This window comes from Pygocentrus nattereri, chromosome 13, assembly GCF_015220715.1.
Source record: "Pygocentrus nattereri isolate fPygNat1 chromosome 13, fPygNat1.pri, whole genome shotgun sequence".
NCBI classification, from domain to species: domain Eukaryota; kingdom Metazoa; phylum Chordata; class Actinopteri; order Characiformes; family Serrasalmidae; genus Pygocentrus; species Pygocentrus nattereri.
The window spans coordinates 30,018,527-30,042,499 of record NC_051223.1 but is presented as its reverse complement, the minus strand read 5'-3'; the positions used below and the strand labels follow the sequence as shown (position 1 = coordinate 30,042,499).

At 37.8% G+C, this 23,973-nt stretch overlaps 1 protein-coding gene across 1 annotated transcript; it reads right to left on the bottom strand.

The window, feature by feature from the left end:
- Positions 1 to 1,395: 1,395 nt before the first annotated feature.
- Positions 1,396 to 22,407, bottom strand: capgb (capping protein (actin filament), gelsolin-like b). The gene is made up of 10 exons (XM_017702251.2): positions 22,286 to 22,407; positions 21,765 to 21,843; positions 12,003 to 12,196; positions 9,067 to 9,221; positions 6,622 to 6,783; positions 5,314 to 5,463; positions 4,071 to 4,157; positions 2,981 to 3,113; positions 2,387 to 2,478; positions 1,396 to 1,958 (listed from the first exon to the last, which is right to left on the bottom strand). The coding sequence occupies exons 3-10, from the start codon at positions 12,193 to 12,195 to the stop codon at positions 1,893 to 1,895; spliced, it is 1,038 nt and encodes a 345-aa protein (XP_017557740.1). The 5' UTR covers position 12,196; positions 21,765 to 21,843; positions 22,286 to 22,407; the 3' UTR covers positions 1,396 to 1,892.
- Between the last annotated feature and the right edge of the window lie 1,566 nt (positions 22,408 to 23,973).

The window sequence follows — 23,973 nt, the reverse complement described above, 5'->3', positions numbered from 1 at the left end:
ATACAGAATCACAGCACGTGATTGGCCTAACTGCATGTCTTTAGACTGTGGGAGGAAACCGGAGAACCCGGAGGAAACCCACGCAGACATGAGGAGACCATGCAAACTCCACACAGAGAAAACCCTAGCCCTCCTTGCTGTGAGGCAACAGCACTACCCACCACGCCACTGTGCTGCCCCATATAGCAAGCAAGCAAGCAAAATTTATTCATATAGCACTTTTTACAACAGATGTTGTCACAAAGCATCTTTACAGAAACATTAGCATTACAGCCAGAAAATCCAGGTCCAAGCCCCCATGAGCGTTGCCAGTGGTGACAGTGGCGAGGAAAAACTCCCTAAGGGCAGGAGGAAGAATCCTTGAGAGGAACCAAGACTCAGAAGGGGAACCCATCCTCCTCTGGTCAACACCAGATAGCAAACATTGTTGGTATAAAGTATTATAGTACAAAGCGGGAAAATCAGGTGGGGCAGCGGTTAATTTAATCAGTTTATGATTATGTAGTGGCAGCAACAGCATCTGAGGGTAAGGATTGCACAGTGTTGTACAGCAAGAAGCTTAATAGTGGTCAAGCTGGTCCAGAAGGCTGGTGAGCAGTGGCGCACGATCGAGGCAGAAGAGGCAACAGCATCAGACGCACAGGATGGGCAGCCATTCAACTTAGCCAAGAAAGAAAAGGAAAAACACAGTCAGCTCTGTAAAGAGTGACTGACCACATATTACAGTGTTAACAGAGCATCAGAGACTCTGTCAGGTCTAGATCTGACAGGGAAGACTAATCACCAAAGGCTTGACAATACAAGTAAGATTTTAGCCTAGACCTAAAAACTGAGACTGTGTCCAAGTCCTGAACATTAACAGGAAGATTATTCCAGAGCTGGGGGGCTTTGTATGAGAAAGCACCCCCCCCCGATGTAACTTTATTAATTCTAGGTACCAGTAAGTAAGCCAGCACCTTGTGATCCAAGTAGGCGTGATGGTTCATAGTGGGAGAGAAGTTCACTGAGGTACTGAGGGGTGAGTCCATTTAGAGCTTTGTATATCAGTAATAGAATGTTATAAATCAATGCAAAAATTAACTGGTAACCAGTGTAGGGTTGATAATGGTCAAACTTTCTGGTTCTTGTGAGACTCTGGCTGCAGCGTTCTGAACTAGCTGAAGCTTGTTAATGCTTTTGCTGGGACATCCAGACAGCAGGGCATTACAGTAATCTAGCCTTGAAGTAATAAATGCATGAACTAACTTTTCTGCATCCTGTAGAGATAATGCATTTCTTAATTTAGCAATAATATATGCTGTGATAATATATGCTGTGTAATATGTTTGGGTAAAAGGTGACAGGGAAAGGTAATCAATTTGTCAACACAGTGCAAGAAATAGACTGAGAAAACACTTTGGTTTCTTGAGTCATTGTGATTTTTATTTAATTACTTTTAGAACAATAAACTGATTATTAACAAACAAAATTAGTAAAAAAAAACAAAAAAAAAAACCCACAACTGTCCATAAGCTTTGTTAAATTGGCCTGAACACTGGTAAATAACACATATCAGTCTCATCACTAAGAATGGCAGTTGCTTTAGGAGTTGAATTTAATGTGACCGAGTTAGGTATGGTCACGCAGAAAAGAGGGAGAAAAAAAACAAAACAAAAAAACATTGGTCCTTGGGTAACTTAACCAGCCTGTTAACTATGTTAGCAATACTGACATGATTACTCATGGCCCTTTGCTGTTATTTCTTAAAGATGTACATCTTTGTACTCTGTGAGAATGAAATGGTGGGTTTAGATAACAAAATACTGCATCACTGTGACATCATGAAAACAGATCTTTCTTTTCCATTGACTGTGCAATTAAAAGTACCCTGAAGTTGACCACCTATTAAGTTTTCAATTCCAGTTTTGGAAGAACTGCTTGAAGATGACCGTCTCTCGGCCCTGTGGTAGAATCTCCACCTGTGGAAAAAAGTAAAACATACTTTATGAAGGTGTAACAGTTTCTACTGCATAAGTTTCATGAAAATATAAAACCAGCTTAGTCATATGCCATGCAGAGTATGAGCATGTCATATGACCTACTCAGATTTATGAGCCTCTGTGAAACCATTAGAAAGTGAGGGAAAGCATGAGGCGTGTCCAATAAAAGAGACCCAACCCATCGTCCTACGTGACATTTACTCTTTTCCTCTTTCCTCTCTGCTCCAAAACTGTAGCTTATACATATTTGGATAGCTGTATATACATAAACTACATATTTGACCCTATACAACCTGTGATAATTCACACTTATTTTTATATTCTATAAAATGTGAGCAATGAGTGGATTTCACTTATTGCCTTGGAGGTTTTATTTTGGAAAGATATTAGCTCTCAGTAAAGCAAACCTGAGTTTTCATCCTGGGATAGTTCATTTTTTGTATGAAATCATCTGCCATCTTGAGAGCTTCCCTCTTTTCGTCTGCATTTGCTCCACTGCCTGTCAACACGGACAAAAGGTCAATAAGTCAATAAAAATGTGATGGATTCATCAAAAGGATAAGACAAACGTTATTAATAAACAAATGGTAACAATCTTGTGAGTTATTTTTGTGTGAATAAATGAATAAAAATAATTACATATTTCCATAGATAAACCGTACTGACAAGCGCTTTTGATATCATTTACCTACTGCCTCTGTGTGACAGACCACAAATTATATCAAACCTTGATGTCTCCAAAATATTAGCCAGGGAGTGAATGTCAAGATCATTGCATAACTAATGAGTGAACTGGAGACGATCTCCATTCTAACAATTTAATAAGCTAACCGAGGGAGCCTTGTTCCAGCCCCTCTATTCTAAACATATTAACTGAGCTCCATTATCAATGATCTGTTTATTAAGAGGCGATAGCAGATACAGGGATCAGGTTTATGCATAGATATATGATCTGTTATGAGTTAATTATTAGTAAAGGGGCTCATATATCTTGCTCTCACCTTTCCAAACAAAGATCTTGCCATTGGCTCCATTGTCTAAGATGAAGCAGTCATCACGTACGAGCAGGTCCTTGGCAAATGGAGTTTTCTCTGAGACTTTGGTCAGCTTCATTGAGCCTGTAGCGTCTGAAACCTGTGGGGAAATTAACAGCAAGCTGTATGTTTGACACTGTTTAAAATGGCCTTGGCAATAATTGAGAAATCCATAGGTTTTGCTTTTGTACAAAAGTATCCACATCCGTTTTAAAGTTATATTTTTAAAGATATTTGGCCACAAAGTACTTAAATATGCAAACAACAATTTCCCAATGCAAATGGGTTATTTAATTATGAGGCTAGCACATTTTTAGAGCAGTTGTTTGATCTCTCTAATTCATTCTTGTTTATTTGTCAATCTGTACAACACAAATAACCATTGAGATTGCATGAAACAATTTTTATTTTTCCATCAATGTAAAGGGAAAAAAAAAAAAAAAGTCATATGTAAAAGTTCAAGCACCCTTGCTCAAATGTGATGTTTGTTCATATTCTAAGGGAATACAAGTTAATAAGTGATGTGTCTGCAAATGTTTCTATTTATTGCTGAATTCGAGATATATATAGAAATAACACACACACACACACACACACACACACACACACATATTTTATTTTAATAAATTTTTTTTCCCCCATATTTTAAACCAACAGCAAATAAACAGTAGCTCTGTAGTTCTTAAACCAACAAAACATCATTTGACCCAAGGGCACCCAGATATTGCATAAGACTGCAATTAAATTAGATTCCACTTATGATAAATTCATCATTGACTTTTGGCAACAGTGAGATATGATTTCTATGTTAATTTATGCAAATTTAATGTTAGTCTTATTTTCTGAAAATCTTAGTGCCAATTTTACAGTGAAATTGACAACATGGAATAGATACCAATTCCACATTTATTTACCCACTCAAGCTTAGCCACATGGGCTCACCCTCACTGGATACGTACAGCAAAATCTATCCAAAAATCAGTATCCAAAAAAAAAATAAAAATCATCCACTGTGCTAAACATTAAACTGTGCCAACAGTCAAACGTGTGGTGGTACCTTGTAGAGAGATGCAGAGTTAGATACATCTGCTTGGCTGTCATCCTCTGGAGTGTTCTCCTTAAGCTCTGGCACTGGACCAAGCACCTTTCAATAATAAAGAAATTTAATGTAGACCATTCCAGTCAGAACTCATGGCTATGTTCTCAGCACAGACAAATAAGCAGTAAAGTAGACCCTAAATGTAATTGATGTGTTTTGTTACTTAATCCTGGTACCAGACTTGAGTTCTGAGAGGATATCTGGTTACTTCGATTCCATATCTGGAATATTAGTACCAAAATCATGAAATCTGTTTGTGATGGCTCCTGTCACTTGTCTGTTAAAATTTTAAACATAACCTTTACAACAGCCCACGTTGTGTAGCCATACCTAAGTTTAACCTTGTTTTATTTTTTTATTTAGTCAAAGCTTTATTACACACTTCTATAACCTAAGAAAAGCTACATTAGCTCCATTACACTGAAGTCCTGTAGTTACTGAATAATAAGCCTGGGATATTAAGGGGTTAAGTGATGTTAGCTAGTCTTTGTTTAATATTACTTTATCATATTCTTGCAAATGATAAGAATCCCTGTGAATCCCTCTTTTCCTCATTTTCTGGTCACAGGCTTGATGCTTGACAAGCTTGGAACATGACCAATGACCTTAAAGAAAGAGGCAGCAGTGTGTTTTTGGATAAAGACAATATTGTATTGACTAGAATTAGAAATTATATGTTACTTAAACTGCCTCTGTTCTTGAGCTGCACAAGATGATGCATCCTACTGAAATAAACCATTTCAAAAGCATATTTTATTTTGTCCAGTGTCTGCTCCACCAAAGGATCTCTTCTCACAAACAGGACGTCTCACTAAACAAATGCACTCAGAAATTTTTGTTAAGGAGACACTCCTGCAGCATGTTGTGGCAAATCACAGCTCTTTCGCATCCAGATAAGCCACAGGCACTTTCTGGAGCTTGCTGTAACAGTGTTGTAATCTTCAGAACATTCTTAAACTAAATGAAATGATTTAGATCACAGTATTACTCAAGATAAAGACTTCAAGTCAGCATGTAAAAAAGAAACAACTAAATTAACTATTATTACAGAGCAAAATAGTTATGAACTTTTAATTTGAATACAGAAGATGGAATCCTCCCACAGGAAGCAAGAGCAGAGCTTTAATAAACAAACAAACAAATAAATAACCAAATAAAAAATATAAAAAGAAAAAAAAAAAAAAGGGGAAAAAAATTGAACCTTCAACATTTCTGGCGTCTCCTCTCCCTCATTGATGTGAGTGATCTGGGCTTTGCCATGTCTCTCTGTGTCTCTTATCAGGGTGGCAATCTCTCGCACCTTCTGCTTCTCAAAGATGTTGGCCTGAGAGCCCACCCAGGACACGATTGTCTGGGGAGTGAACAGTAACACACTGACACATTGCGTAGATGCGTAGCAGGTAATTACACTGACTCTAGCATACATACACAGCAAAATATCTGATGGATTTGTGCTTTACTGAGAATGTTCAAAATAATACTTTGCACAAATATGTGAAGTAGAAGTGATTTTCATTACATGACATTGGCAACAACATCTGGACTGGTTTGCCGTTAGTCACACTGCTCACTATGAAGGTTTCTCAATTTAATTTAGGCCAAAAGAATATTAAAAGAGAAGTGTCCAATTAACTTCAGTTTCTATTCAGACAGATGTTCTATACAATACAGTACAATTTTTATAAGTTGTTTTTGAAAATGTGAGTCATTATTTTAGAAATAAAGATTATACTTATTCCCACTGGAATAAACAAAGCTGATAACAGCAGAAAATTCTGACCAAATTCATTCTCTTTTCTTCTTCTACAACAGCCCTGCATTTTGTGTTGATATTGGCCTGATACCAATACCCTTCAGTATGTATAAGACATCTCTAAAGTCTCTCATCAGATCTAGTCTGAAACATTCATCTATACTGTGTGATTACATCTCCACAGGAAGAAACAGAGTGTTCAAGCAGTTTCAGCATGATGGCCAACTTTTAGATGTGCATCTTAAGCAAAGTGCTTCAAAATTAATAGCAGTTCATTTTAAAGCTAAGCAATTAAAAGACTAGATCAATATCAGCCAGTTTTCAAGGTTCAATGTTTGTATTGATTTCACTGTTGGAAAAGAAAGTGGTACTGCTCCGTTTCTAGTGACAATACTTTTACTGGGTTATGAGTTTGTTACTCTGCTTACCTCTGCACATTTGGCATGTGTAGGGCCAATGGCTGGGACAACATGCATGAAGAAAACAGTGCCTACCAGCTCACTACCCTTAAACTCACAGCCAATTGTTCAATTTATCTTACAAACTATTTTACCATAACTACTATGAATTATTCAGTACCTACTTTGAAACTAGAATGTTATATAGCTGTTGGAGCAAGAAACAAACCTGGCCCACAAACATGCCCATAGGATTTAAAGTGATACTACACTGGAAGCAGTTCTCATAGTTTCACTGACAGTCTGGCTCTCTTTCACTCTTTCCCTCACACACACACACACACACACACACACACACCTCTCCTAGGTCGAGGATGAAGCAGTCCCCTTTGTTGAAACTGTCCCAGCTCAGGTCCACCTCCTTAGCTCTGATGTTCTTCTTCCCTTTGATGTGATACAACCTTTGAACTGGACCAGAACCACTCTGTGGTCTCCTGAAGCCAGACTCCACTCCACCCTCCTGAAAGAGTGTGATAGAGGGGATAGGGTAGGAGATGCCATTAGATTTGCATCCCATTTTACAGACAGAGCATGTCATTGTCATTTTTCTCCACTTGTATATATGCTGTACAATTCATGGACAGATTAAAGCAATAGATGCAGCATACCATCACTGTCCAAAAAAAAAAAAGACCCAATTTCTTTACAAATTTCATTTTTTCCACACCACTTGTTCACAGATACTGCCCTTTACATTGTATGAAAAATGTATGGAAAAACAATTTTATCTTGCGTTAAAAGTAATGCATGTTTTTCTTTTCCCTGTTAAGTTGCCATTTTACCTTTTTTTGGACAGTGACTATCTTTATAGATTTATGTCAGTGGAGCACTGACCTTTTCTGTGATAGTCAACTTCTCAGGAATAAGAAACTGTTCTGATAGCACAGTTAAATATATACACAGTTCTGTTTATTGGAAACTGACAATGAATCACAGTTCATCTTTTAGACTCTGAGGCATATATTCCTCATCATTACTTCAATGATTTTCCCTTCATTTCCCCATTGCTTATTTCCTCCATGCAGTTAGCAGCTAAATTTAGAGTATGGCTCTGACTGCAAGCTGGGGCTGACCATTCACCATTCATCCTATAAATAGTTATCACTGTCTATAAAGTTTAGCTTGGACAATACTCTTATCTTTTCACTGAAATTTGATTGGAAACTTTACCTTACTGTATTTATTTTTCACATTGGTTCCTGAGATTACATTTTTTATAACTGTTCTGCCACAGTGAGGGCCAAAATGAGGTAAAGATGGGGTAGCATTTGACGGATGTTTAACAGTCCTTCATACCCTTCCTTCAGTGCCACAGTAAATTCAAAGCTCCTGGAGTGAGAGAACAGTTAATAAAAAGAGAAAGCATGCTTCTAATGCAGTGCTTATAAACCAAACAAGCACTTCTGCTCATGAAGCAGTTACTACACAATCATCCTTCATGTTTGATTCATATTTACATTAAATATTCCCATTTTATAATTCTGAACGAGGCACGTCTGCCATCGCTTCTACCACACACAGCAATGTTTCACAGGTCATGGTCCCATAGTGTCCCCGCACCGCACATTTTGACATTATCTCTGCTCTAGCCACCCTCAGCCAATTAATAAGCCTTTCTGCAGCTGAAAAGGGTGTGTCACAGCAAACTATGCAGGTCAGGGGTGCTAAAAGACCAAAACCTAAAACTTCTCTTAAAGAGTAAATTATCCACTGAGCAGTTTCAGTTTCATAGCCCAAAGCTATTCACAAACTGACAACCCACCATAAAGAAACCTGAGAATGAACATATGAAAACACAGGAGCAGTGAACTGGTTATAGAAAGAAGGGAAAGAGTTCACTCCATGGTATTGCATTTACACAGTCCTGATTCTAAAGCTGATGGTTGTAAACAAAAACTGGTGGCGTTCATTATCCTCAGAAAATATGAAAGGTTATAAATGTGCAATAATAGGAAATGTCACACCTTCCGAAAGTTAACCCAGTTTCAGATTCATCCATCAGACCACCTGGTCATTAAAGTGGTGCTTGGGAACAAGAAGTATTTTGTGCCATTTTTCACAATGTTAAATTATGAGTCATTGTTTTTTTATTAGATGGTTTAATTTTTAAAAATGTTCATTCTATATGCTTGAATATACTGGGAATTAATCTAAAATATACTGTATACTTTAATTTACTTATTAATGCTGCCATTATGATGAAGTAGGAGTTCTTCAGTTTCTTCAACTCGATGCATTCAGTTGAATGAAATCTTTTTTTCAGGTTAAAGGTTTTCACCCAAGATCCAATTGACATTTTTAGCAAATGACAAGTAAAACAATTGAGATTATTCCTTATTTCTTAGTAAAGTATCTACATTCTACATCATCGCTGTCAGCACAAAACCTGAAAAGGTACGTTTACAGGAAAAGGAAAAACCTTATTAACTTTGAATGGGAGTTAATGGAACCAGAATTTTGGAACACTTCTAGAATCAGAAACACTATTTCACCACATTTGTTGCACATACAAGAATGTCTGAGTGCATGCATTTATGACATGTAACATACTGAGCAGACCAGACAAGCACATAATCAACAAATTTAAATAACGGACAAATAAAATGAAAATAAATAGAAGAACCCTGAGAAGAGTAGCTGTTATTTTAAATCATGTATCATGTCAAAAATTTAAAAAATGAAGATGCAAGGTTTTGTCCCAATAGTGACAGAATGCATCATTTCATCACATTTCTTTTCTTACCTTATAGCTGATCCCCCTGGGGAAGAGCTTCATGAACTCCGGCGACTCGTAGCCTTGGACGTGCCGGTGCTGGACTGGTTCTCCACCCAGAAAGTTATCCAGCTGGGTAGCAAGCATGGCACACGCAACCTGCTCATCACGAGACGACTTCTCTCCTGAGAGAGACAGAGAGGAAGAGCAAGAAATAAAGAAAATATAAAGAACAAAAAAAAACCAAAAAAAAAAAAAAAAAAAACCACCACAACCTTTATGTACAGATAAGGAAGTACATTTCACAAATCACATCTTTGAGGTACTATTAAAAATTTGGCTGAATTTACTAGATGCTTAGAAAACACTGAAATGGCAGGCCACTGATGCAGTACACATGTTCAGTAAGGATGTTATACAGGGCAGTGTTGGAGGGGAAGGAGAGGCCATGGGAGCAGAAGACTATTAAAGCATCCACGTGCTGACAAGCCAGCTTAGTGTTACCTAAAGCACCGGATACATGCTGAGCCAACAGGCCCACTGCTGCCCTATCACACACCTGCTGAAACTTTAATGAACCACACAAACACCCGCCCTTCCCTTTTTCCCCTGGGACACAGCCCTCTTTATCCCCCTCTCCTCTCCTCTCTTTCACCAAACCCACTCTGTCTTTCTCTCTGCCTGGTTGCCAAGCGTGTCATATAACCTTAATGTCATCATTAAGCTCATGTAGTTCTTAAAAATAAAGCTTCCCCGATTCCGCATAGATGCCTGATAAATAAACTTTCCCCTACACTCGTATGGCTCCTCACGCCTGATTCAAATTGCCTTTAGTATTCACGAGCATGCAGAGACAAGATAACATGGTAAGAATCATCATTCACTTGACAAGTAGCCTTAAACAAAAATAACTTTAAATACAGTTGAAATATTAAAGTAATAAATTGATATTTTGCCACAAGCAATAAAATTGAATGTGATGAATGTGACAAAGGCTTTGAAAATGTTTCTGGGTGCAGTTGTCAGTAAATGCATTTGTTTATAATTTTCTCTTCACTATTGTGCCTTGTAAAAAAATACAGAGAAACAGTGATGTTGGCTATCTGACAAATTAAAGATATGTCAAAAAGCAGGAGTAATTAGCTCCTGATCCAGCTGCTTCAACTGCTTTTCATTTTTATGTTGAAATAAGGGCTTTCGGTGAAGGGCTGTATAAATCCTTTAACACTTACATAAATTTGTTTTTTTACATGAACAACAATGCTGTTATTAAACCAGAATTAGGTAACAGAAGTGTCTGCCCATACCACAGAAAATCAAAATTTCTTCTGTCTTTTTAAAATAATCATTTCAAAAAACAGAAGCTTAGAAAAGAATCATTCACTCCCTAAACCACACATCCATATATGGAAGTACTTACAAATCTATTCACCCTACAGCAGTTTAGCTCTGCCCACTGGTAGAGTAGTTATAAGGAGTGTTTCAACCTAAACTACTTTTGGATGAGGCAGAGGGCAACCAACCAAAACAGAGACACATAACATAACAGTTTTAAAGACTGTGAGAGAAACTAAGAGGTTGGAAAATCAGGTCTCTAAATCCACATGTATCAGAATTAATGAATAGTTTTTCACTTTATCTCAGATTTAGTTGATAGTACACAAATACGGTTTTAAAAAAAATGCATGTCTAGTACCATGAACATGCAAAGAACCCGGCATGATTAAATGGTTCTTCAAATTAATGTAGACTAATAGAGCAATAGTTCTGAGTGTAACCTTCTTGAAAAGGGTTCTATATAGCACCCAAAAGGGTTCTTATATTGAAAGAGGCTTGACACCAGAACAGTAGAAGAACCCTTTTTATGGTACTATATTTGGTGCTTTTTTTTTTTTTTTTTTACTAAAGAACCCTTGAAGAACCATCCTTTTTAAGAGTGTACTCTAGAGCCAGAATTGGTTTGACTGGCCTAGTACAGTGGATGTACTACTGTGTTACTAGGCCATTGCTGTGGTTGATAAGGTGTTGCTAATGTGTGTGTGACATCATTTGTAGCAGAGTTGAAAAAAAAATTTATGAGAAAAAAAAATAGCTTGAATGAACGCTGTACAAAAAAAAAAAAAAAAAAAAAAAAGTAGTCAGTCCCAAAAGGTTCAAGGTTCTGTCTGGAAACTTTGACCCCTGAAAATGGCCCAGAAAAATGTCATAAAGACAATCCAGGTGTCTTTTTTGAGCCAACTTAAGATAAAAATAATAAAAGTTCTTTATGCATAGGTTAGGTTATGTAGAGACTGAGCATTGTGTGATTGTGTGTGATGTGTGGGTGTATATGTGTATATGCATATGTATGGATATGTGAACATGTGTGTGTATGTATGTAGCAGCAAATAGTAGAATTATGTCTGGGTGTATATATGTATATGTATAGATATGTGAATATGTATATATATATGTATTTCTGTATAATTGTTTTTTCCCCTACCCTTTTTTTTTTTAGTTGTCTGGTTATTTAGTTATTTTATTTGTTTTTTCTGTTTCTTTCTTTTTTGTTTCTATTATATATATATATATATATATATATATATATATATATATATATATATATATATATATATATATATATATATATATATATATATATATATATATATATATATATATCCTATTTATTTATTTAATTATCATCATTATTATTATCATTATTATTATTATTATTATTATTATTATTATTATTATTATTATTATTATTATTATTATTATTATTATTATTATTATTATTATATTTCTTTCCTCCCAGAGAGAGACTGAGCATTATTGTAAATATGTACAATTCACCCATACAGTATGTCCATATCGAAGGTCACAAATAGAATACCATAGCACATTGAAGGTTCAACAGAAACTGAACTGTGAGTGATCAGATCTGTGTAGATGTGCTGCTAAGGTCAGATGAACATGAACCTCACCTATCCACATGTGTAGGTCCACTCCCTGATCACCCCTGTGCTCCAGCACCAGATAGGAGTCTCCATTAAAGAACGCTCCCACCTCAGAAGGCTTCAATAGGACAGCCTTCAACTTCTCCACCCGAAAGCAGTGCAGCCCTGGCTCCCTCACCTCTGGACCAAACTGACCTGGAGCTGCCTGGAAAGGGAGCATTCTGTCGGAATAGAGGGAGATGGGTATGGGCATGAGTTGGGGGGAATTATGGTTCAGGCAGAGTGTGAAGAGGATGGTAGGAAAGAATATGGAGTATCTTAGCAAGTGTGAGGGAATGAGCAAAAGTGGAGTAGGTAAACAAGAAATATGGTAATGTGAAATAGGCACAGCTGTTAACTGATTGCTGGGGTCTTATTAATTGTGGATTTTATAAATGTATGATCATCAGTTTAATGTGATTGGGGGAGAGATAGTGGAAGAGAGAGAGGAAGAATGATTCTGTAGATTCTAGGTTTTGATAGATATCTGTTTGAAGGCAAAGGAGATGAGATGAAAAAGTGAGTGAAGAGGAAATGACACTGATGGGGCACCATTACTAACAGCCATCAGTACTTGCCATGTCGTTATGCAATAAAGACCATTTCCTCATATGACTAAACCATTTGATATTATCCAATGCCATGAGTTTATGTTTGAAATTCCTCATTTAAAGCCCTGGAATCTCTAGATGTATGATACTGTGGTCAGAGACCACCTGTTCATTCATTTAGTTTCCAGTCAAAACACCCATTTAATACAAGCCATTTCTTTTTCAGTGCCACGAAAGAGTAAAACCATATATATTTATTAGAAATTTACACAAAAGCCTCAAAAACTAAATGTAATTAAAAAAAAAAAAGTATTAGTGTGCCCACCATTTGCCTGTATTCCAATTTAAGAAATCTACAGGCATATGTTTCCACACCTTCAAAAGTTCAGTCTTAGAGAAAACCCAATTAGTTTAAATTTGTAAATGGTTACTTGAATTACAAAAACCTTCTGTCTTCTCAGTAATGGAATCTTTTCAGATAGTGTTGATTTGGCTCCTCACACCAGAAAGATGGGCAGAAATGTTTCAGATCTGAAGAAAGGGTGGGGCTTGATTTTAAGTACTGCTTATCTGATGGTAACAGTTTTGTGGTCTACCAGGCCTCACGAGTGTCCCACTTTCTCTACACTGTACAAAATGAGGTCAGCCCAACTTAAAATTATACAACAGCTGATTATACTGCTTGAAGTGAACTCAACTTGAGGACACTGGAGTTCACCCAGCACGAATTTCATAGTTGAGTCAAATGTTCTCCCAACTCCATTTTCTAGTTCTATATAGCCAAGTTAAATAGTGTAGTTTTTTTTTTTGCTAGCTCCATTTCTCTACTAGCTGGAACTCTCACCAAGAATTTTCTGCTTTTGGATATGGACAACTGTCAATTATTAGACAGTTGTACCACATATGACCATGCTAGTGTCCAATGACAAACAAATAAATAATAACAAATATTTTTACAGTGTATTAAACATTGATGAACATGAATTCTGAGAACTACAGTTGTTCCTGTGTTGTGCAATGGACTAAGACCTCACCCCAGTAATACCATAGCCATCTATTAGTAGGCCTAAAGGAGAAAATGTCTGGAGGGATTGTTTAAGAGAAATAGTAATTTTTTTTTAAATGCTATATTATTCAACAAACTCAAAACTAAAAGAGCTTTTGACTAAAATAAAAATCTTGAGTTGGATGAACTCGTGTCCTTTAGTTAAATGAACACGAAAAAGCTGTGCAATTAGTTACCTTACAATTGTAAGTTGAGCTGACTGTGCATTTTTAAAGTTTTTTTAACCACATAGTTTTTAACAGTCGTGTTTCACTTTCCTTGACTTCATTGCTTATGCAAGTCAATTATCTTCTACCTAATCACCCCGGAAGGGTGGTTTCTGACTTCTCTATAGAAGTATACTTGGATATTTTGTTCTTGTGCAGACATTGGAATAATGCAACATGCAGTTTAAAAAACAGTTTTTACTGTCATAGCAGCTTTTCCTTTTGAATTGGAACCACTGTTCCAGACTGAACTCAGCTGAAGCTTTCCGCTGAAGATCTTCCTACTACTGCTCTCCATGCCAATATGTGAGCACTGCTATCAGTAATGGAGGAGTGTAATCTGATTGGTGCTCTGCCCCGTCAACCTCAAAAGGAACACAGTCCGGAAATGTGGGACAACAGTGGGTGTTCTGCAGATAGCGAAACGAAGCAGTGAGGCTGTGCAAAGAATTCAAGTAGTTTATATCAATATAAAATACATTCACTTTTATTCAGTGCACCTCCTTGTATTTACGCTCATTGTTCATTTTGTCAGGTTCCCTTTCCATAAAAGGTGGACCTTGTAGTTCTACAATTACAGACTGTAGTCCATTTGTCTTTCTGAATAATTTGTTAACTCCCCCTTTTACCCTGTTCATCAATGGTCATGAACCTAGTAGAACCATTTCACTGCTGTCAGAATGATTTGTCAATTTCTGTCAATTTTCAGTTTTTGACATGCTTTGAAAACATCTGTTGTCCTTTACATTGTGTGTAAATTTCATAATAAATGTACTAAAAGAAAGGGCCCAAAATGACTTGGAAAACATTCTGGTTCTACTGACTTTGAATCCAGTGAAGTTACCATTTCGGATATACAAGGTTTTGTTCCAACAGAGATTTATTATTATTTGGGTGGTGAATGATTTTCTGCAGTTCAGTGACATGTAGTGGCATGTAAAGTAGCCAGTATGTGTGTATTGTGTTAATAATATTTCTCTAATGTAAACTTGAAATGAATCAATAGCTTATGAGACCTTGAACACCAGATTTTCTGAAATTAAGATACATTATTTATTTAGTAGATATTTTATCTAAAGCAACTCACAGTACATGGAAAACATTTATTCTTAGAGTATAGAGTATTCAAATACAGACTGTGGAGGTAAAGGAAATGAGCCCACAGAGACATTGAAGCCTTCCAAGGAGCAAAGAGCAGGGGTTAAGGAGGGTAGCAGGAGCTTAGGAATTCATCAGTGCACTGAATTAACACACTGTTACATAAGACAAGGTTAAAAGGGGCATGTCATCACCCACAGCCCAACATACACAAAGCAAGGTGTGTTCCTTAACAAGTACTCACACAGAGGCAGACTCAGATACAGGTTGCTTCATGACTCTGGACTGCAGTATGTAATGCTGCTGTAAACACATGGCAACCACCTACAACAAATGGACTGACGCATAAATTGCAGGGGCGTTCCCTCCCTTTCAGACCCATGATGCATCATGCTATAGCTACTCATTTCAAATTCTACATGGGAGCACCACATCACCATATGCTCTAAGGAATGGCCACTAATAAAATGCATCCACCCAGTTTGCATCTTTACAGCTGGAAAATTTGTATCACACCCTCCCATTTACTATCTGTATGTAAAGTGAAGAGCACTCAATGCAATATAGGGTAATAGCTGATACAGCTAGGATTATGTAGATAATTTGCATAAAATGAACCTTAAGTATATTCTACTATTTACCTAAGCTGATAAGCGTTGATATCATATTCAGCATTGCTTTCGAGCCATTTAAGTGCAAAGGACTGCGACAGGAAGGGCACATGTAAAGGCAAATGTTAAGACTTAATGGACAGAGCATGAGCAATTCAGCATCTACAACCTATAGAATATAGCCCACGTAGTGCATGTATAATATAAAAACAGTATGACAAAGTGCCCGTAGGGGGGAAAAAAAAAAAAAAAAAAAAAAAAAAGTGAAATGAAAAAGAAATTATAATAAAAAAAAAAATTAAAAAAAGTTAGTAGGCACTACACCCATGAAAAAAGTCACACCATATGACCAGCTATTCTTAGAAAACCATTAGTGATAACAACCTACTTTAAAGACAGTGTTCAAATTTACACATATATTCTTTCACTTCAGCGCTCTCTCGCATGCACACACACCCACATAATATTTTATATATATATATATATATATATATATATATATATATATATATATATATATATATATATATATATATATATATATATATATATATATATATATATATATATATATTTCATATGTCCAATACATTGGTCATCTACATATTCAATAACAATTTACCGACAAGCAACATGACCTCTACATAAGAATTTCAGGACAACAGACAGACCTGCATGAACATTTATAGATATATTCCTACAAATTGTCATAAAGGCTGTATAGCAGAGCAGGAAGTGAGAATGCATCCCTGTCCCTCATGGCTACATTGTGAGCAGGAAAACGCCATTGTTTTGAAATAAATGTGTTCCAAAATCAATGTGTAAGCACTGTGTGAGATTTGGGGATTTGGAGACCCTTCTACTCAAAATAGGTAATTGCACACATGTGGAAGAACATTTTGTCAGCTGTGCTTCGACTCGATGACTGAGCACATTAAAAGAGTATCAAAAGAGAATTCAAAACTTGGTGAAGGATGTGTCTGAGGATAAAGGTGAATTGTCTACTATTGTTATCATATCGCCATTATAAATGATTTTGCATTTGAGACCTAAACAAGCTGCACTTTCCTTTTGACTGACTTTAAAAATTAAATTACATTACAGCATGCCAAGTACCCATTAAACCCCTCTCCTGAAACCCCCTCTGACATCACATTGATTCCTCAATGGTTCTAACATTAACCACTAAAATGCTAAACTACAGCAATGCTAATTTCTGCTAGCAGTTATTGGATATGCAGTGTTAAGTTAACACCAGGCTAATAGTGGTGTACATTTTCTTTCCCATATTGGGTGAAATGACTAATGGCACCACTACTTTAATATCTGACATTTTCAACTTGCAATGTACTTTACTTTGTTGCAGTGTTTCAGTAAATCCTTCTTTAAATACACTGCTCAAAAAAAATAAAGGCATCACAAACAACACAATTTAACTCCAAGTAAATCAAACTTCTGTGAAATCAAACTGCCCACTTAGGAAGCAACACTGACAATTTCACATGCTGTTGTGCAAATGGAATAGACAACAGGTGGAAATTATTGGCACTTAGCAAGACACACTCAAAGGAGTGGTTCTGCAGTTGGGGACCACAGACCACTTCTCAGTACCGATGCTTTCTGGCTGATGTTTTGGTCACTTTTGAATGTTGGTGGTGCTTTCACACTCGTGGTAACATGAGACGGACTCTACAACCCACACAAGTGGCTCAGGTAGTGCAGCTCATCCAGGATGGCACATCAATGAGAGCTGTGGCAAGAAGGTTTGCTGTGTCTGTCAGCGTAGTGTTCAGAGGCTGGAGGCGCTACCAGGAGACAAGCCAGTACACCAGGAGACGTGGAGGAGGCCGTAGGAGGGCAACAACCCAGCAGCAGGATCGCTACCTCCGCCTTTGTGCAAGGAGGAACAGGAGGAGCACTGCCAGAGCCCTGCAAAATGACCTCCAGCAGGCCACAAATGTGCATGTGTCTGCACAAACGGTTAGAATCCGACTCCATGAGGATGGTATGAGGGCCCGACGTCCACAGATGGGGGTTGTGCTCACAGCCCAACACCGTGCAGGACGCTTGGCATTTGCCAGAGAGCACCAGGATTGGCAAATTCGCCACTGGCGCCCTGTGCTCTTCACAGATGAAAGCAGGTTCACACTGAGCACGTGACAGAGTCTGGAGACGCCATAGAGAGCGACCTGCTACCTGCAACATCCTTCAGCATGACCGGTTTGGCAGTGGGTCAGTAATGGTGTGGGGTGGCATTTCTTTGGAGGGCCGCACAGCCCTCCATGTGTTCGCCAGAGGTAGCCTGTCTGCCATTAGGTACCGAGATGAGATCCTCAGACCCCTTGTGAGACCATATGCTGGTGCGGTTGGCCCTGGGTTCCTCCTAATGCAGGACAGTGCTAGACCTCATGTGGCTGGAGTGTGTCAGCAGTTCCTGCAAGATGAAGGCACTGAAGCCATGGACTGGCCCACCCGTTCCCCAGACCTGAATCTGATTGAGCACATCTGGGACATCATGTCTCGCTCCATCCACCAACGCCACGTTGCACTACAGACTGTCCAGGAGTTGGCGGATGCTTTAGTCCAGGTCTGGGAGGAGATCCCTTGGGAGACCATCTGCCACCTCATCAGGAGCATGCCCAGGCATTGTAGGGAGGTCATACAGGCACGTGGAGGCCACACACAATACTGAGCCTCATTTTGACTTGTTTTAAGGACATCACATCAAAGTTGGATCAGGCTGTAGTGTGTTTTTCCACTTTAATTTTGTGTGTGACTCCAAATCCAGGCCTCCATTGGTTAATACATTTGATTTCCATTGATTTTTGTGTGATTTTGTTGTCAGCACATTCAACTTTGTACAGAACAAAGTATTCAATGAGAATATTTCATTCATTCAGATCTAGGATGTGTTATTTGAGTGTTCCCTTTATTTTTTTGAGCAGTGTACTTCAAGCCTCACTCATAATATTGGAAGAGTCTGTAGCACAGTAAGCATCACTTTACTTGGAGCTGACAAATGCAACTTGCAAGTTGTTAAAATGCTACTTATAGTTGATGTATTGATGCATGTTCACTGAGAGGTGTACTCACTTGTGTTGCTAGCTATTTAGACATTAATGGCTATGTGTTATTTTCAGAGGACAGTAAATCTATACTGCTATACAAGCTGTACACTGAAACTATCCAAGTTTCTTTTATTTAGTGTTGTCCCATGAAAAGATAAAATGTTTGCAGAAATGTGAGAAGTGTACTCACTTTTGATACTGTATAATGCATAATAAACATGGCTATAAAGTGTAATGCCTTTTTATGAATAAAAATTTATATATATATATATATATATATATATATATATATATATATATATATATATATATATATATATATATATATATATATATATATATATATATATATATATAGATAGCCATGTTGCCAAAGTGCTACCACGTTATCCTCAAAATAAGCTAAAATGGTCACTACTGAAAGTCTCCTTTGGTAAAGTTTTGGTAGTGTTATGATTGTTTTGTTACTGACAAAATGGAATATTCAATCATTTGTTTAAAATAAACTCAGCACTGCAGTGACACAGATGTGGTGATGGTGTGTATTGAGCTGGTCGGAGTGGATCACACACAGCAGCGCTACTGGAGTTTTAAACACCTCAGTATCACTTCCAGAAATGAGAATAGTCCACTAACCGAAAATATCCAACCTATGATGAAGGGCATAAAGTATGCAAAGTAACAAATGGACTACAATCTGTAAATGTAGAGCTACAAAGTGCACCTTTATAGTACGCACACTTCTAGATGAAAAACCAAACTTCTATCTGATTTATATGAACACATGACCCACCCATGTTTGTTAAGAGCTCTGCTGCTACCTAAAGCCTCAAACTTTGAAACAAAGATACTCGCATGACATGCCACCACACTAAAAATGTCTACACTCCAACTCATTTCCTGTGGGCAACAGTTCAGCATTTGTGGTAACTAAATGGAACAATCCGTGCGAGTACAAGTGCGAGCAAAACTCTACAAATGTCAAAAATGCCACTCGTAAGCTGACAAAGATTACAGTGCTGAAACCACATGCAGCAAAATTGCAGACATGCCTGATCTAATAAGAGATAATATACCATGTTAAATATGCACATTGCATTGGCATGAATGCTGTCCTTTTGTCCAGTTTCCTTTTAAAAAAAAAAAAAAAAAAAAAAAAAAAAAAAAAAAAAAACAAAAAAAAGACCACCACGAACTCAGCTCTCGTTTGAAATACTGTTCAGTCACAAGCTCTGGGCTCTGACGACTAATTTCATGATCAGGCTGCCAAGAAGAGAACCAAACAAGAAGGTCCAACTGCTTTCTAAAATGCTAAAGGCCAAAACAAATGAACCAAGTTTCTAATGTCTCTCTGTTACCCACAACAGCAAGTAAAGCAGAAGGAAGAAAGAGTAGAGCAGGTGACCTGGGCTGAAGTAGTGCACTATGAGGATCTACAGGCATGAAGGTGCAGCAAGGTGTGGCCACAGAAGGCCTTAATGAACACTTCCATGAAAAATGTCCGGGGAACTGTATTTAAAGCTAAGAGAAAAGGCCCATTCACTTAACTGCATGATCCCCTCAGCCAGCTCAGGCACGCTTTCTGACTCCGGCTCCATTCTGCCTGCCTGCCTGCCTTCTCCACAGTGTGTGTGATACTAATGCAGCAAGTGTGCATGTCCACCTGGCCTGGTTAGTTTATATGTGACCAGTAACTGGACACGCGGGAATAATCCGAGCAGCCCTGATGAGGACGCCCCACGGCGAGGAGAGTCGGGTTGCCTGACAATTGCTAAACACTTGCATGACAGTTACTGCGCCTCCCTCCCTCCCTCCATCAATCCACCCACCCACCCACTGTCCACCTATCTATCCTGATTTCTACCACTCCATATGAAGAAAATAGGATCAAAAAGCTACAACTACAAGTAGCTAAGAAAAAGGACTAGGCGTACTGGGACAAAAGCCAAGCCAAGAAAAGTAAATAAAAAAGTAATAATGTATAGAAGTCAAATATGTTCTAGTATAACATCCAGTAAAAATAACAATCAGTACAATATCTCTGAAAAATAGTATGCCGGAATTTTATCAGTATCTATCATTACTGAAGTAAACTGCACTTATGGTCTAGGCTTCTATGCACACACAGAACTTTTCTTAGTCATTTAAGAATTTATGTGGTTTTGTCAACTTTGTAATACTGTGGTTACATTTTAAAGCACTTAGCTTCATGCCAGTTTTAAATATTGATTTAGCAGTTTTTCCCTAATCTACTCAAACATTTTGAAAATCTTTTGGCCTACAACATAAAAAAAAACAGGTTCTCCATGGTTCTATTACTACCATTACATTTGGAACAATGACAACTCAAAAGAACCATTTAAAATGTCTTCAGCTCTTGGCATGATTACAAAAAAGCACTGTAAATCATTTAAAGTCACCTTGAGATTTAATTACCACTTTTATATAAGGTAAAATATAAGGTATTCTGAATATTAATTCTATTATAACAATGTTTTTAGCTTTCTCAGTCAGTTCAGAATCATCTACTGCTCTACTCCTCCTTAGACACATCTAACATTTTGCAGTTTTCTACAGCTTCCAAATAATTACACTACATGTAAAGGTACACAAATCTACTATATTAGAATCATTTTGCACTAATTATCTGTAAACAGAAGTGGTTTTATGTTCTTGAAGTAGTGGAAACTTGAGAGGTAAAACATCAGAGGCAATAAGAGATGAAGGACATCTCCAGTCAGTGAATGAAAAGAAAGATGAGGAGATTGACAGGGGTCAGTGCCACAATGTCTGGGACACATGGTGCGTGAGCCATATGCATCCGATAATCAGAAATATGATAGCAAGCAGGAAAAAACAATAAGCATTCAGAGGGAGGGTGGAGTAGCAAGAGTCTGTAATCGCATTCCAGCCCCTCATTTAATATTTGGCAAGGAAAAATGAGTCTATCATTTAAAAGATCAGCACATCTACACAGAGCAATTCTATTAGGAGAGACACTTGTTACATTTTGATATGCAGCAAAACTACAAAAACTGCACAGATTCACACCGTTTCTCAAGAATCACAGAAATGTGTGGGTAGACAAAGAAAGCTTTCATAAGTTTCAAGAAATACATTAAATGAGGTTACTGTTAACAAGTACTTTACCTTGCAGTAGTTTCGGCTTGTGAAGACTTTTTCGGAGTTTGGTGAAAGAGAGGAAGGTATTTTGCAGGGGAAGGGAGTCCTATGAGCACACACACACATACACACTTCCTGATATAATGAGTCACAGCCCAACCCCTGAGCTTAAAACCACCCACACTAAAAAGGAGAGGAAAAGAAAAAAAAATGGGTACTGAGAGTGGGGGTTAAGGGAAGAGCCAGGAACCAAGAAAGAATGCACAAGTTCTCTTTTAAAACACTTGATTTTAGAAGACCTGCTGGACACCTATGTTAATCATCAGCATTGCCATCACTGATACATTCAGTATAGGCCTTCATACTTGGCTTTTGCAGCCTGAAGGGTAACAAGAAAAGTCTATACATTTTATATTTATTAAGCTCTCTAAGTACTCCTCAAAAACTGATTAAGAAACTAAAACTGACTAGAAGGTTACTGAAGTGGTACTTTCTGGCACTTCAACGGATGGCTGTATTGTATGGATGTATGGATTGCTTTAACTTACCACAGTTTTCAACAGACACACCTAGTCTGTCATAGCATACAAGCACATTCAGGATCTCATGTCAAGACACGCTCACAGACGTACCACCAAGAAGCTTACAAAAATTAGATATTTTGTAAGATCTCTCTTCGTGCTGCTGAACTGAGACAAGCATTCTGCTTTCTCTCATGTGCACTGAAGGTAGCCAGCCACATTCCTAAAATCCTACTGCTTCACAGACCTCTGTTCAGTACAAATCTGACCCAGCTGACTTAAATTTTCAGAGGATTGTTAGTAATTTGCTAAGATGGATCAGGTGTGTTATGAAGCTTCAAGCTAATTTCAGTATGTAAACAGTACAACCAAGTACAGACATTTATAATTCATCTTAGCAGCACACATCCCTGCAATCAAGAGTTAATGCAAGCATGCACAGATAAACACACAGGCTAAAATGGAACACATGGGTGTTTCATTGAGCAACTATAAAACAAATGGCCCTGCGATGGACTGGTGACCTGTCCAGGGTGTATCCTGCCTTCCAGCCAATGACAGTTGGGATACGCTCCAGCACTCCTTGTGACCCAGAAGGAGAAGTGGCTTAGAAGGTGTGTGTGTGTGTATGAAACAAATGTTAAAACCTTAAAAGCATGCTGTTGACTTTCAGGCAAACTTCATTACAGGAAAGAGTAGAGATGGTAATTTAAAAGATGTTAGCTTAGGAGAAGCAGGAGCTCCAGGCATCCCTTCCAAAGTCATCCTCCGAAACTTCAGTTATTTCATAACGTCACTCTATGTCTTACATAAAAAAGCATGCCTAACTGGACATGTCCAGAAAACATGTCCAGACTTTTTGAGAATTGAGATCATGTTCCTCAAATGTGGAACTTACAGAGCCCCGCTGGTGACATAAATTATGTCATTATATAAATAAAAATAATGTGTGACCAAGACTTAGTAAGACGTGGGAACGAGATAATTAAGTCATGGCCACAAATTAATCAACTCATTCCCATGCCTTACTAAGTCGTTCTCAAGCGCTAATAAGGCGTGGATAAGCATTATTTTATTTATACAGGATGTCGTCAGTGGGGCTCCGTAAGAACTCTATCAAATATTGTATCCCTTTATGTCTCTAAGGCCCGTAAAACACAGCCAAAAGAGACCCTGAAGCTAATGAATCAGTCAAGTGACTGCATCTTAAATTTCAGTTCCCTGTGAAACGGAGGTGTTAAACCAGGTTCCTTCTGGGGAACTGCTCTGCACAGATTTACATTTTCCCTCGTCTCATTCGAATTAAACTCACTAAAGCCTTACTAATCAAGTGTGTTCAACACTAAACTCTGCAGAGCTGTGAACCAGAACGAACTCAGTAGAGGTTTGTCCATCTGTCTTTCACAAAAATAATCTATATTAAAAAAAAAAAAATGGCCCAAAAATACAGCAATGCACATTTGACAGATGTCGATCAAAAGCAGCTAAACCAACATTTAACAAAGGTTTGAAGCCCAAAATTATTTTTGACACACTTGGTGCAAGCATGTTGTATCATCCTTCAGGAAATTGCATAACCACTGGTTGAAAACCCTGATTAATTTGCTTTTTCTTTTACAGGTTTAAAGGGAAACTTGCAAAACCTGAATAGAAAGGCAGTTAGCCTTTGAGCAGTAACTCCTGCTCCAAAATAATCCCTTTGGTGTGAAAAGTGC